Source organism: Lathyrus oleraceus, chromosome 4, assembly GCF_024323335.1.
Source record: "Lathyrus oleraceus cultivar Zhongwan6 chromosome 4, CAAS_Psat_ZW6_1.0, whole genome shotgun sequence".
Taxonomy (NCBI): Eukaryota; Viridiplantae; Streptophyta; class Magnoliopsida; order Fabales; family Fabaceae; genus Lathyrus; species Lathyrus oleraceus.
In genome coordinates this window covers 371,803,844-371,820,280 of record NC_066582.1, presented here as the reverse complement: position 1 = coordinate 371,820,280, position 16,437 = coordinate 371,803,844, and the positions used below count along the sequence as shown (strand labels likewise).

General features: G+C 38.5%; 2 protein-coding genes across 2 annotated transcripts; both read left to right on the top strand.

The window, feature by feature from the left end:
- Positions 1 to 2,213: 2,213 nt before the first annotated feature.
- Positions 2,214 to 3,047, top strand: LOC127137536 (U11/U12 small nuclear ribonucleoprotein 31 kDa protein). The gene is made up of 2 exons (XM_051063995.1): positions 2,214 to 2,683; positions 2,771 to 3,047. The coding sequence occupies exons 1-2, from the start codon at positions 2,214 to 2,216 to the stop codon at positions 3,045 to 3,047; spliced, it is 747 nt and encodes a 248-aa protein (XP_050919952.1).
- An 11,963-nt stretch (positions 3,048 to 15,010) lies between these two features.
- On the top strand, positions 15,011 to 15,798 carry LOC127137535 (U11/U12 small nuclear ribonucleoprotein 31 kDa protein). Its single transcript, XM_051063994.1, has 2 exons — positions 15,011 to 15,480; positions 15,522 to 15,798. The coding sequence occupies exons 1-2, from the start codon at positions 15,011 to 15,013 to the stop codon at positions 15,796 to 15,798; spliced, it is 747 nt and encodes a 248-aa protein (XP_050919951.1).
- The last annotated feature ends 639 nt before the right edge of the window (positions 15,799 to 16,437 follow it).

The window sequence follows — 16,437 nt, the reverse complement described above, 5'->3', positions numbered from 1 at the left end:
ACGTCAATTCAACTCGTCACCCCCGCGTGACCAAAACCCTTTCAAAAAGAACACTGTCAATCCTTTCTAATGCGCACAACAAACCAGTGCTAGAGCCTCCACCGAGAGTAGACAAGCCAGTGTTTAGCCGTTAGAACGCCGACCTACACAGTCGTTCATCAAAACAAAACACAACCAATATTCGTAGTAGCCCGAACTACGAATGATCTGATTTCCTTATTGCACCATAAGGATACGTAGGCAGGAGATTGCTGTATCTTCGCGAGCACACTAATAAAAAACCTCCCATTTCCCCCATCCTGAGGTCTTCACCCACATCTATCATCAATTCTAATTACTCGAAGCAAGCAGATAAACAGTCAATTAACAGTCAAATAGCAAAATCAGACTAAAAGGTTCCCGTTGAGTACAACGGACGTGAGGGGTGCTAATACCTTCCCCTTGCGTAATCGACTCCCGAACCCGAATATGGTTGCGACGACCATTATTCTTATTTCTAAAGGTTTTCTCGATATTTTCCTATTCCTTCATTGGAATAAATAAAGTTCGGTGGCGACTCTATTTCGAACAACATTTTTTTTTCCGCGTCCTATCGCGAGGGATCACATTATCATCTTTTTTTGAGGTGCGACAATTACATGCGACTCTCTATGACTAATGCACAAATACAAGCTATTCAAAATCCTTTGATTCTTAGTAAAATTGGTGTCCCCACAACGACAATAAAGTGGATGAATTTTTCTGAAATGAGTCATCTTATATCAAATGTATATGACTGAGTTTTAGTTTAGTTTACAAGACATAGTTTTTCGTAAATCGTTTTCCCTCTGCTAAGTTGCCCTCCAAATAATTTAAATGGTCGGGTTGTCTTGATTAGACAGATTGCTACTAAGATGCATTTTATACAAGCTTATTTGAAACGAGGGTGTCCTCTACCACCAACATTCGTAGAATGGAGAGAACGTCTTAAGGAAGAAACATCTGAGTGAGAACTTTGCTTTTTTGGATAGGATGCATGAGTTCTAGAAATTAAATGATGTTGAAAAATAATACAATAGAAAAAAGTCTAATGCGAAAAGTTCAATAAATTTAAAAAGATGTCATCGATTTTGATGCATTTTAATCGTATGTACTTCTAATTTTGTTGATTCACTATGTTCATTTTTATTCTTATATCTTCATTTTAAGATGTCCAAACATAATCTAAGCGTATAAATAAAGCATTACTTTTGAAAACAAATTAATTGTTGAGTTTCTAGTAAGAGACGAGTCCTCTTCAATTCTGGACAAATTCTACATAAGAGTTTTTAAATGTTGTGAAACTGAAGTTATTAGACTAAGGTTTTGCTTAAATTGATGCAATGAGATGATATGAAGTGATATGAGATGAAATAGAATAAGATTACATTGTTTGAGTTAATTAAAATCAGATCCAGTATAATAAAATTTTATTATTTTATTTTATTTCATTTAATCACTTTTCATTAGCATTTTTTCCCTTAGATATGAGGAATAAAAAATTACATCACTTTCTACTAGTATTGATCACTTTCTACGAGTATTGTTCCCTTTAATATGAGCAGAATGAAAATTTTCATCACTTTCCATCAGTATTGTTTCTCTTTTATATGAGCAGAATCAAAAACTTACTTTGTTTTTATCGCTAATTATTCAAATAATAAAGTAATAAAATTTCTATTTCCCTGTATTCTATTTTTGCTAAACTTCAATAACTCTATCTTAAGATATTAAAATATAATCTAAAATAATATAATAAAATTGTATATCTAACGAACTAGAAATTTTTGTCTTAAAAAATCTAGCATCATACTAACAAAAAATTATTAAAATTTATATATGCAGATGGGTGGCTGACCAATTAAATAAAAAAATATTAAAACATAATAATTTTTAGTTTTATGCTATCTTTACAAGTACTCTGGCGGTGAGCAAGTTGTCCATTTACATATGGATAGTACTGCTTATAAAAAAATAAGAATGGATAAAACCATATATAAAACCAATCCAAAATATCCGGATCCATGTCCAGATCCGCTTGGAGTTTCGCTTGACTTATCTAGGGTTTCTCAAACGCATTATAGAATCTCTCCACTCTCAGATTTCCTCTATAGAATAAAGAAGCATCGGAGAACTAATTCCGTCGCCGGAAACCGAACACCGTTGCCGGAACCAAAAAACCTGAACCGAAAAAAATGTCAAGCAAGAAGAAACACAAACGAAAACACAGCGACAACGATGAAGACGACGACGTTTTCTACTACCGCTACTGCGCTTCGTCCTCAACCCCCAACACCACCACCGACACCACATCCAGTAATCAACCCCAATCAAAACCGAACAACAAAGGATCATCAATAGGAGGAACAGGTGAACCCTTAGCACCATCAAAATCGACGCTATACGTTTCTAATATAGATTACTCCCTAACAAACTCCGATCTCCATACGCTCTTCTCTACTTTCGGCCGCATCGCGCGTGTAACCGTTCTCAAAGACCGTCACACGCGCCTAAGTCGCGGTGTCGCGTCTGTCCAATTCGTTTCTCGTAATGACGCCCATCACGCCGTGGCGGAGATGAATAAGAAGATTCTCAATGGAAGGACTCTAACTGCTTCTATTGCTGCTGATAATGGACGTGCTCCGGAGTTTATTCGGAAGCGCGTGTACAATACTGAGACTGCTTTGTGTTATGAGTGTGGGGGGCATGGTCATTTGTCGTATGAGTGTCCTAAGAATTAGTTGGGGCCAAGGCCGCGGCCTCAGCCTAAGAAGCCGCGACGGGGATTTAGTGGGCTGAGGGATAGGGATGGGGAGGAGGAAGGTGATGAGGAGGAGGAGGAGGGTGGTCAGATTACTGCGGAGCAGTTTGACGATAATTGGGCTTCTGTCGTGGATGATGAAGCGGGTGAAAGGTTGCTGGGGAGAAACAGAAATGATGATGAGGGTTTGGACAACAACAAGACGAAGAAGATAGGGAAGAAAGCTGGGTATTTCATTGATGAGAGTGATCATGATGATGATGATTGATCATGACTATGTAGCATTGACACTTCAGATTGAAGGTGTGTGTTTGGTATTCCGCATTACCGCATTATTCAACTAGTCCTGTGTGTCGTGTCTATATATGTGCCAGTGTTTCATAGATCTAAATGGCAATTTTTTGTTTTTATCAAGATATGGTGTAATTGATGAAATTGTTTATATGTTGTTGGCTTGGTTGGATGTGTTTATGGTTTTGATCACAAGCACATGTTAGTTATTAGTTATTGTGGTAGTAATTAGTGATAGTGGCGGTGAATTGGTGATGAGCATTTTTGTGTATTCCATATTTTCATAGTTGATGAATGATGACATACGAGTCTCTTATTTATAGGCTTAATTTAGCATTCGGTTTACCTGTAAAACAGAAAGGAAAAGCCTGTTCGTTATGTTTTTTATTTTGGTTCAGTTAAAACATGTAATGTAATCAAATTGTAACACCCTGGTTTACTTTATGCACATCTTGTTATCATATAAGTAAGGTTTTTAATTACAGTTGTGGTGGTTATGTTATGATATTTGATATGTAGAATTTTGTAGTCAGATATAGCTGGATTTGATGTGGTTGTTGAGATCTTGAAAAGCATAGGTTGTAGACTTGTAGTCACAATTACTGTCGCCGTTCTTGTGGAAAGTAGTTTAAAACCATGGGTAACAGTTCTTCTTATTACCTTTACTCTTTGATGTCTACTGAGCATTTTTATGCAGATTGCTGAGTATTTCTTAAGTTTCTCTTAGAATGCTTAAATTGCTTCTCCCAGAGAAAATGTGGTATCCTTTTCATGCATAATCACTTGGCTGAGCTAGAGAATAATACCAATTTGTGCCTCACCTTCGACACTAGGCTTTAAATTATAGGTTTAATTATTCTGTAACTTTTTGAACCATGGGCTAATCTTGAATGTCATTGTAATGATATGTAGAAAAATAAATTGGTTATTGTTATGCTATTTCCTTTCTTTCTGAATTATGGCTTTGAATCGGATTAAGTATAGGTATATTATATGGAGTTTGGGGTCAATTGTTACTGTTGTACTGTTGGTTTTAAGCATTGTTGGTTTTGGATATATCTATAACTCTGAATCTATAAAAATATCTTAAGTTTTGCATGTGAATTTAAGTGTGCCTGAATATCTTGAATGCTTAATCATGTAATTTCTGTATTGGATGTCATAGGGTCATAGCTTGCTGAAATTGTACTGTTATCAAAACCAAAACCCGCAGGCGCTCGGTAGCCCATCGCTAAGCGTGCATGTAGCGAGCGTTCGCTAAGCCTTCCCTAGGCGAGGCAGCAGCGAACGTGACAGTCGCTGATTTTCCTGTTCTGTTCTATGCTTATCGGATCTGTTTTATTCTATGATTTTTCTATTCTGCTCTATTCTGTCCTACCGTTGTGTTCCTTTTAATTGGTGCAATTATCGGTTGCACCCTGATTTGGTATTCTAACCTGTTTGCTGAGTTTTGTAAGGGTTCACATACTCCCGGAGAAGGTAGCTTGTTAGGTATTCCACTTTATTTGTGGGATACCCATGTGGAGATTCATCCTAATTATTTAATTGATTTTAATGTGGAGATTCAGCCTAATTATTTAATTGATTTTAATGTGGAGATTCATCCTAATTACCTAATTGATTTTAATGTGGAGATTCATCCTAATTACCTAATTGATTACAATTACCTAATTGACTATAAAATATTGCCTTTGAACATGTGATCTTGGACCACTCTTTGTTGCCTTACGGTATTACGGTATTATGGTCATGTCCCGCGAATGTAGGGATACACTTAGCAAAGACCCTTCGGTTAAATCATCATGTCCCTATAAGATAAATTATAGTCCCTCGGATGTTGCCTACGAATATACGATTTTGTCCCTCGATGACCCTTCGTTGCAGCCTACGGTTAAATGATGATCGTCCCTTCGAATGCTAAGGTATCCTTACAAATGTTGTCTTCAATGACCAATCGATGACCCTACGATGTCCCTTTACATCCAAAGGATAAAACTACTTACTCCTCAATAGTAAGGACAGTTTTACCCTCATAAGGATAGGAAATGCCCATAAAGACCTTGGGTAGGTATAACTCCTAAATGCTTGCTCACAACTTAAACTACTTTTCACACCTCACACTTTTCAAAACCTCCATTAGAAAATCACCACTTGGTATACATTTGTACTAGAATCATTGCCAAGTTATATTTTTCTAAACACCTTTCAAAATTAAACGAGATAAATACTTTGTATACATTCGTACAAGAATCATTACAAAGTTATACTCTTTTTTCAAAATATTTTTAAGCAATTCACAAACACTTTTTCCAGACAAACATAAGTGATCAAGCACTTAAGAGCCCATGGATAACCATGGATACAAAGGGTGCTAACACCTTCCCTTTGTATAATGTACCTCCCGAACCCAAAATCTAATTAAGGTCTTTCCTGTTCTTTTCCGCCTTTCCTTATTGGATAAAAGAAAAGTCGGTGGCGACTCTTGCTAACCGCGACATTTGCTTTACAAAGCGAAAACGCAAAAAGTCCAGTTCACCTTATGACAGAACTGGCGACTCTGTTGGGGACTGCAAAGAGAGGTCACCTTAAGAAAAAAATCATTTATGTTTTCAAATTGTTCCTTCTTTTAAGGGTATTTTTTTTGTGAAAGATCCTACACCCGGATCTAGTGTACCTTAGGTAAGTAGCAATAGATCATCGCGACTATCCGGCGTATACTGGAATGGTTAAAATGATGGCTACGGTTAATGTGACACTTTGGATGTCCTGATGTTCCTCATGTTTACTTGAGGAAAAATTTGGCATTCGCGTGGTGTCATCAAAACATTAACCAGACCTTTAGAACCTTAATTGACTCATCCTAGCCATTAGAAAGTAGTGAGATAACTAACTTCGGTTCCGACTGGGGTTGGTTGAGACTCGATACTACACTCTTTGAGATTGGACTTTAGGGAAGCTTTGGTCAACCACTTGGTGTTGCACTGAAGTGGACTTAAAGGAAGGTCAATGATTGGAGATCCTTTTAGAACCCGGTTACTATTCTAGGACAGGTTGAACCAACCAAACTTCAGTGGGGAGGGTACTTACCTATGGAACTCATGCAAGCCTTAAAACTTAGGAATGATTGTTGTGTGATTTGTTTGTGCTCATTATTTGCTTAACCATCATAACATCATAACATCATGGCATTGTACTAACCATTTCAAGGACTTTAAACATTGAAAACACTTCATACATTGCATAGCATGACATAACATTGCATAACAGGTACTCTAAAGGGATCAATGTTCTCACGGTTTTCCTCCAAACAGAAAAATGGACCTCGAACAAGCTGTCAAAGATCTCCAGGCTCAAAATGCTCAACTCCAAGAGATGATCTTGAACTTATCCAAGGGGCAGGAGGAGCTGAAGGCACTCTTGCTCGAGAAGAAGAAAGACAGGAAATCTGTGAGTTACATCAACCCGGGAAGAAGGCAGTTTACGAAGATCAATATGACTTTAGCACAAGCGCTGCAGGGTATGCTAAAGGCAAATTTGATTACCCTCAGAGTTCCTCCTGCAAATCCCAACACTACTTCTCCTAGTTATAATCCCAACGCCAGGTGTGCATATCACTCCGATAGCCCTGGGCATGATACAAACGATTGCTGGTTGTTGAAGAACAAGATTCAGGATATGATCGACGTTGGGGAATTTGAATTTGATCCTCCGGAGATTCCTAATGTCATCACTACTCCTCTGCCAAATCATGACAAGACTATCAATGCTATAAAAGATGTTGATAGCGATTGCGACTTGGATAGCTGGGTCTTCCCAACAATTGGTGACAGATTCAATAATTGGAAGGCTGAAGACACTATCCCGATTTCCTTTAGTCAGGAGTAATTGTTATTGCTATTTTAGTGTTTTAAAGCATTGTGTCTATGCCCGGGGCACAATAGCTAATTTTTCAAGGGTTTTGTCATTTTCATAAGCATATTCACATTCAATGAATCAATGGACTTTTTGCATTCAAATATTGCACTCTTTATCTTTCCTGTCATTTTTCAAACAAGCTATGTTTTCTTGCACACACTCACGTAACAAATTGCAGATCCATATTCACTCTGGATCCTGTTGATAATAATTCTGTTATTGTTCATTGTGACTTTGAAAATCCGATCTACCAAGCCGAGGATGGAAATGAGAAAGATTGTGAGGTACCTGGAGAGCTTGCCAGACTATTACTGCAGGAGGAAAAGACTATATAGCTACATGGGGAATCAATTGAAATTGTAGATCGGGGTACTAGAGTGGACAAGAAAGAAGTCAGAGGCTTCATGGGACGCTTGAATTACATTGCCCGATTTATCTCCCATTTGACCGCTACTTGCAAATCCATCTTCAAATTACTGAGAACAGTCAAGAGACGATATGGAACGATGAATGTCAGGAAGCTTTTGACAAAATCAAGAAATATCTCCAAGAACCTCCGATGCTGATACCACCAGCTGAAAGGAGACCTCCAATCATGTATTTGACCGTGTTAGAAAATTCAATAGGGTGTGCTGGGGCAACATGACGAGTCTGGTCGAAAAGAGCATGCCATATACTACCTTAGCAAAAGGTACCGACTGTGAAACAAGATACTCACAGCTCGAGAAAGCTTGCAGTGCTTTGGCTTGGGCTGTTCGCCGACTAAGACAGTATATGTTGAATCATACCACTTTATTGATTTCTAAGATGAATCCTATCAGATATCTATTTGAGAAACCGGTTGTCTCCTGAAAGAGCTATCACTGATAATGGTGCTAATTTGAACAACAAGATGATTACTAAACTCTGCACGCAGTTCAAAAGGACACACCATAATTCCGAAGTGGCGACTTGGTAATAAAGCGTATCATTCTACCACAAGGTGATTCTAGAGGCAAATGGACTCCCACATACGAAGGGCCATTTGTAGTTAAGAAGGTATTCCTCGGTGAAGCCATGATACTTGCTACAATGGATGACGAATAGTCCCCACATCCCGTGAACACGGACATAGTTAAAAAATACTACGCATGTACACCCGGCAAGTCGAAAACCTGAAAAGGCAGCTTGGGCAAAAAAGGGTATCCTGGTGGACTGAAAACCTGAAAAGGTGGTCCAGGCAAAAATTAGGGATTAAAGCGTATGACTATGTCCCGTTCTCGGTCAACTTCATCCAAGTCAAAGGGACTGAACAAGCCAATCACTTCTATCCGACAGCAGGAGATGAGATGCTTGAAGACATAATGACAGTAGCGGAGCTAATATCAATAGGACTTTTTCTGCATAGCTTTCTCTTTGTTTTCTGGACAATTTCCTCTTACTAGGATTTCTGTCTCCTTGTACACAAATTGCCTGTTTATAGGCCCTCTTTCAAAATCAATACAATTTTATTTCGGAAAAAAATGCTGTTGTTTTACTTCCTCTCTTTTGTTTGCGTAAACGTCCATTGATTTAATTTGAATTAATATATGCATTTGAATATGATCGATGTTTATCAAAAATACATGCATAAAATAGCAATAGCAATTACTAAAAGACTTTAGGGTCGAGGATAAGGTCTAACCATGCTTTCCAGCAAGTCCGGTTACAAATCCTTCCCCCAGCAAAACCAGTTATTTCCCAGAAGAGGTCGGCATCACCAGACAAGACTGGTCATCTCTTCCTTCCCAGCCAAGCTCTGTGGGATATTTCCATCATCAGACAAAAATCAAATACCCCCAGCTAAGAAAGGGTCATCAATACAAGTATCTCCAACCAGAATATTGGGATTTATTTTCCCCTGGCAAAACTTTCCGGACGCATAATTCATTCATGCATCGTTCCACATCATATACATGCATGCAATGTTCGCATTTATTTTCAGACGCATAATTCATTCATTACATCATTTCACAACATACATGCATACATTGTTCGCATTTGTTTTCAGAAGCATAAAACATCTCATGCATCATGACATGGCATGAAGCTAACTTTATTTTTCAGGTTAATTATCCTCCTGATACAGTCAAAGTAAAGATCCAGTCAGACGGATACTCTTATTGATTACATTCAAGGTTCAGATACATCTTTCAGATATACTCCATGTCAACATTCATTCTGACATCCTCCTAATGATGGCATCTCTAAGCCCACCCCAGATATTCATTGCAAATACAACATATACAAATACTATCAGATATAGCCTAGCGCACGGTTCATTCTGATTCAGCTCAACATATGACTCCTTCAACTCAGATACGATCTAACGTACGATCCATTCTGACCTGCAGCAACTCCAATACGGTCTAACGTACAACCCATTTGGATCTTCAAATCCTCAGATACTGCCTAGCGTACGGTATATTCCGGGGTGTAGTCTAGCGTACGACTACTTTCTTCTTCAGATACAGCCTAACGGACGGCTCGTTCTGCTGCTCAGAGACGGTCTAGCATACGACCCGTTTGGATGTTCATCCCCTCAGATGCTACCTAGCGTACGGTACATTCTGACGTGTAGTCTAGCATATGACTACCCCCTTCATCATCAGATACAGCCTAACGGACGGCTCATTGTGCTGCTCAGATGCTACCTAGCGTACGGTACATTCTGAAATGTAGTCTGGCGTATGACTACCCCTTTCATCATCAAATGCAGCCTAACGGACGGCTCATTCTGCTGCTCAGATGCTACCTAGCGTACGGTACATTCTGAAGTGTAGTCTAGCGCATGACTACCCCTTTCATCGTCAGATGCAGCCTAACGGACGGCTCATTCTGCTGCTCAGATGCTACCTAGCGTACGGTACATTCTGAAGTGTAGTCTGGCGTATGACTACCCCTTTCATCATCAGATACAGCCTAACGGACGGCTCTTTCTGCTACTCAGATACGATCTAGCGTATGATCCGGTCTGACCTTTATTTCATCAGATGTAGCCTAACAGACGGCTCATTCTGCTACTCAGATACGATCTAGCGTACGATCCGGTCTGATCTTCCATCCTCAGTGAAATCACCCGCCTAATGGACAACTCATTCTGCTATTCAGATGCGATCTAGCGTATGATCCATTCTGATCCCTTATCCCCAGCGGTGTATGACTCATTCGGATCCTTATCTCATCAGGTCTAGCGTATGACCCGATGTGGCACCTATGTCTTCAAATTGGTCTGACGTACTCTGAAGCTCTCATCATCAGACTTCCTGGATGGCATCTTTAAGCCCATCTCCATCAAGACTAACCTTTGATTAACAAGAGCAAATTTTTGGGGCATTCTAGTGTTTAATATTCTTCCACCTCCAGACCACGAATGGCGTACATACCATTCTAACTCTCTCGAATCAAGAATATTAAACAGGGGCAGCTGTCATACCCCAAAATTTGCCCGTCAATATTACAAGGCATTTCTAAGGCACTCCAACTTATTTTTCAAGGCATTGATCCTAAAAGAACAAAGGCCCAACTCACAGATGGCCAAATCCAGAAAATGGCCCAAGCTGGCATGCTCGCTAGGCGAGCAAATCCTTCGCCTAGCGAACCCCTCGCTATACCGCTCGCCTAGCGAAGCTTGCGGATATCAGAAAATTCTGGGCTTCATTCTGAGCCCATTAGGTCACAAAAAGGGCATTATAAATACCACCACTTCGGTCAGAAAAAAGGAGAAGGAAAAACGGGAGAGAAAGGGAAACACTCACAGACAGTAAACCCTAAAGGCTAACTCAGAGAATTCAGAGCAACCCTAAAGGAAACCCTGAAGGAAACTCATCTGCACCAAGGTTACCTCCTCCCAACTCAATTCGACTTGCCAATTCAAGGTTGCAATTCAATTGCAAACAGGTTTGCATTACTATTACCGCTTTATGTTCTTAATTTGCATATGGCATGATGATTGAATCTATAAAAATATCTTAAGTTTTGCATGTGAATTTAAGTGTGCCTCAATATCTTGAATGCTTAATCATGTAATTTCTGTATTGGATGTCATAGGGTCATAGCTTGCTGAAATTGTACTGTTATCAAAACCAAAACCCGCAGTCGCTCGCTAGCCCATCGCTAAGCGAGCATGTAGCGAGCGTTCGCTAAGCCTTCGCTAGGCGAGGCAGCAGCGAACGTGACAGTCGCTGATTTTCCTGTTCTGTTCTATGCTTATCGGATCTGTTTTATTCTATGATTTTTCTATTCTGCTCTATTCTGTCCTACCGCTGTGTTCCTTTTGTTTGGTGCAATTCTCGGTTGCACCCTGATTTGGTATTCTGACCTGTTTGCTGAGTTTTGTAAGGGTTCACATACTCCCGGAAAAGGTAGCTTGTTAGGTATTCCACTTTATTTGTGGGATACACATGTGGAGATTCATCCTAATTATTTAATTGATTTTAATATGGAGATTCATCCTAATTATTTAATTGAATTTAATATGGAGATGCATCCTAATTACCTAATTGATTTTAATGTGGAGATTCATCCTAATTACCTAATTAATTACAATTACCTAATTGACTATAAAATATTGCCTTTGAACATGTGATCTTGGACCTCTCTTTGTTGCCTTACGGTATTACGGTATTATGGTCATGTCCCGCGAATGTAGGGATACACTTAGCAAAGACCCTTCGGTTAAATCATCATGTCCCTATAAGATAAATTATAGTCCCTCGGATGTTGCCTACGAATATACGATTTTGTCCCTCGATGACCCTTCGTTGCAGCCTACGGTTAAATGATGATCGTCCCTTCGAATGCTAAGGTATCCTTACAAATGTTGTCTTCAATGACCAATCGATGACCCTACGATGTCCCTTTACATCCAAAGGATAAAACTACTTACTTCTCAATAGTAAGGACAGTTTTACCCTCATAAGGATAGGAAATGCCCATAAAGACCTTGGGTAGGTATAACTCCTAAATGCTTGCTCACAACTTAAACTACTTTTCACACCTCACACTTTTCAAAACCTCCATTAGAAAATCACCACTTGGTATACATTCGTACTAGAATCATTGCCAAGTTATATTTTTCTAAACACCTTTCAAAATTAAACGAGATAAATACTTTGTATACATTCATACAAGAATCATTACAAAGTTAAACTCTCTTTTTTCAAAATATTTTTAAGCAATTCACAAACACTTTCCCTTTGTTAAACTCTCTTTTTTCAAAATATTTTTAAGCAATTCACAATTCACAAACACTTTCCCTTTGTGTCAATGCTACATAGTCATGATCAAGCACTTAAGAGCCCATGGATAACCATGGATACAAAGGGTGCTAAAACCTTCCCTTTGTATAATGTACCTCCCGAACCCAAAATCTAATTAAGGTCTTTCCTGTTCTTTTCCGCCTTTCCTTATTGGATAAAAGAAAAGTCGGTGGCGACTCTTGCTAACCGCGACATTTGCTTTACAAAGCAAAAACGCAAAAAGTCCAGTTCAACGTATGACACACGTTAAATAAACTTGGATAAGGGAATAGGTGGCGTACGCCTCGTTATTCTTTGAATAAGCAAGTAGGAGGCGTACGCCTCACTACCGTGCGTACTCAACATCCACAAACAAACTTTCAAAACAATTCGAACGAAAAGGGAATAGAAGGCGCACGCCTTATTATTCCTCGAAAGAATTGAACGATTGGTGTACACCATATTGCTCAATCTTTCGTCGTTCCTCAAATCATCAACAAAGCAAACCTAACTTCTCGCCCTCGAGCGATCGAAACCAATCAAATCCAAACACGTCAATTCAACTCGTCACCCCCGCGTGACCAAAACCCTTTCAAAAAGAAAACTGTCAATCCTTTCTAATGCGCACAACAAACCAGTGCTAGAGCCTCCACCGAGAGTAGACAAGCCAGTGTTTAGCCGTTAGAACACCGACATACACAGTCGTTCATCAAAACAAAACATAACCAATATTCGTAGTAGCCCGAACTACAAATGCTCTGATTTCCTTATTGCACCATAAGGATACGTAGGCAGGAGATTGTTGTATCTTCGCGAGCACACTAATAAAAAACCTCCCATTTCCCCCATCCTGAGGTCTTCATCCACATCTATCATCAATTCTAATTACTCGAAGCAAGCAGATAAACAGTCAATTAACAGTCAAATAGCAAAATCAGACTAAAAGGTTCCCGTTGAGTACAACGGACGTGAGGGGTGCTAATACCTTCCCCTTGCGTAATCGACTCCCAAACCCGAATATGGTTGCGACGACCATTATTCTTATTTCTAAAGGTTTTCTCGATATTTTCCTATTCCTTCATTGGAATAAATAAAGTTCGGTGGCGACTCTGTTTCGAACAACATTTTTTTTTCCGCGTCCTATCGCGAGGGATCGCATTATCATCTTTTTTTGAGGTGCGACAATTACATGCGACTCTATATGACTAATGCACAAATACAAGCTATTCAAAATCCTTTGATTCATAGTAAAATTGGTGTCCCCACAACGACAATAAAGTGGATGAATTTTTCTGAAATGAGTCATCTTATATCAAATGTATATGACTGAGTTTTAGTTTAGTTTACAAGACATAGTTTTTCGTAAATCGTTTTCCCTCTGCTAAGTTGCCCTCCAAATAATTTAAATGGCCGGGTTGTCTTGATTAGACAGATTGCTACTAAGATGCATTTTATACAAGCTTATTTGAAACGAGGGTGTCCTCTACCACCAACATTCGTAGAATGGAGAGAACGTCTTAAGGAAGAAACATCTGAGTGAGAACTTTGCTTTTTTGGATAGGATGCATGAGTTCTAGAAATTAAATGATGTTGAAAAATAATACAATAGAAAAAAGTCTAATGCGAAAAGTTCAATAAATTTAAAAAGATGTCATCGATTTTGATGCATTTTAATCGTATGTACTTCTAATTTTGTTGATTCACTATGTTCATTTTTATTCTTATATCTTCATTTTAAGATGTCCAAACATAATCTAAGCGTATAAATAAAGCCTTACTTTTGAAAACAAATTAATTGTTGAGTTTCTAGTAAGAGATGAGTCCTCTTCAATTCTGGACAAATTCTACATAAGAGTTTTTAAATGTTGTGAAACTGAAGTTATTAGACTAAGGTTTTGCTTAAATTGATGCAATGAGATGATATGAAGTGATATGAGATGAAATAGAATAAGATTACATTGTTTGAGTTAATTAAAATCAGATCCAGTATAATAAAATTTTATTATTCTATTTTATTTCATTTCATCACTTTTCATTAGCATTGTTTCCCTTAGATATGAGGAATAAAAAATTACATCACTTTCTACTAGTATTGATCACTTTCTACGAGTATTGTTCCCTTTAATATGAGCAGAATGAAAATTTCATCACTTTCCATCAGTATTGTTTCTCTTTTATATGAGCAGAATCAAAAACTTACTTTGTTTTTATCGCTAATTTTTCAAATAATAAAGTAATAAAATTTCTATTTCACTCTATTCTATTTTTGCTAAATTTCAATAACTCTATTTATCTTAAGATATTAAAATATAATCTAAAATAATATAATAAAATTGTATATCTAACGAACTAGAAATTTTTGTCTTAAAAAATCTAGCATCATACTAACAAAAAATTATTAAAATTTATATATGCAGATGGGTGGCTGACCAATTAAATAAAAAAATATTAAAACATAATAATTTTTAGTTTTATGCTATCTTTACAAGTACTATGGCGGTGAGCAAGTTGTCCATTTACATATGGATAGTACTGCTTATAAAAAAATAAGAATGGATAAAACCATATATAAAACCAATCCAAAATATCCGGATCCATGTCCAGATCCGCTTGGAGTTTCGCTTCACTTCTCTAGGGTTTCTCAAACGCATTATAGAATCTCTCCACTCTCAGATTTCCTCTATAGATTAAAGAAGCATCGGAGAACTAATTCCGTCGCCGGAAACCGAACGCCGTTGCCGGAAACAAAAAACCTGAACCGAAAAAAATGTCAAGCAAGAAGAAACACAAACGAAAACACAGCGACAGCGATGAAGACGACGACGTTTTCTACTACCTCTACTGCGCTTCTTCCTCAACCCCCAACACCACCACCGGCACCACATCCAGTAATCAACCCCAATCAAAACCGAACAACAAAGGATCATCAATAGGAGGAACAGGTGAACCCTTAGCACCATCAAAATCGACGTTATACGTTTCTAACCTAGATTACTCCCTAACAAACTCCGATCTCCATACGCTCTTCTCTACTTTCGGCCGCATTGCGCGTGTAACCGTTCTCAAAGACCGTCACACGCACCTAAGCCGCGGTGTCGCGTTTGTCCAATTCCTTTCTCGTAATGACGCCCAACGCGCCGTGGCGGAGATGAATAAGAAGATTCTCAATGGAAGGACTCTAACTGCTTCTATTGCTGCTGATAATGGACGTCCTCCGGAGTTTATTCGGAAGCGCGTGTACAATACTGAGACTGCCTAAGAAGTCAGTTGGGCCCGAGGTCGCGGCCTCAGCCTAAGAAGCCGCGATGGGGATTTAGTGGGCTGAGGGATAGGGATGGGGAGGAGGAAGGTGATAAGGAGGAGGAGGAGGGTGGTCAGATTGCTGCGGAGCAGTTTGACGATAATTGGGCTTCTGTTGTGGATGATGAAGCGGGTGAAAGGTTGCTGGGGAGAAACAGAAATGATGATGAGGGTTTGGACAACAACAAGACGAAGAAGAAAGGGAAGAAAGCTGGGTATTTCAGTGATGAGAGTGATCATGATGATGATGATTGATCATGACTATGTAGCATTGACACTTCAGATTGAAGGTGTGTGTTTGGTATTCCGCATTACCGCATTATTCAAATAGTCCTGTGTATTGTGTCTATATATGTGCCAGTGTTTCATAGATCTAAATGGCAATTTTTTGTTTTTATCAAGATATGGTGTAATTGATGAAATTGTTTATATGTTGTTGGCTTGGTTGGATGTGTTTATGGTTTTGATCACAAGCACATGTTAGTTATTAGTTATTGTGGTAGTAATTAGTGATAATGGTGGTGAATTGGTGATGAGCATTTTTGTGTATTCCATATTTTCATAGTTAATGAATGATGACAGACGAGTCTCTTATTTATCGACTTAATTTAGCATTCGGTTTACCTGTAAAACAGAAAGGAAAAGCTTGTTCGTTATGTTTTTTATTTTGGTTCAGTTAAAACATGTAATGTAATCAAATTGTAACACCCTGGTTTACTTTATGCACATCTTGTTATCATATAAGTAAGGTTTTTAATTACAGTTGTGGTGGTTATGTTATGATATTTGATATGTAGAATATTGTAGTCAGATATAGCTGGATTTTATGTGGTTATTGAGATCTTGAAAAGCATAGGTTGTAGACTTGTAGTCACAATTACTGTCGCCGTTCTT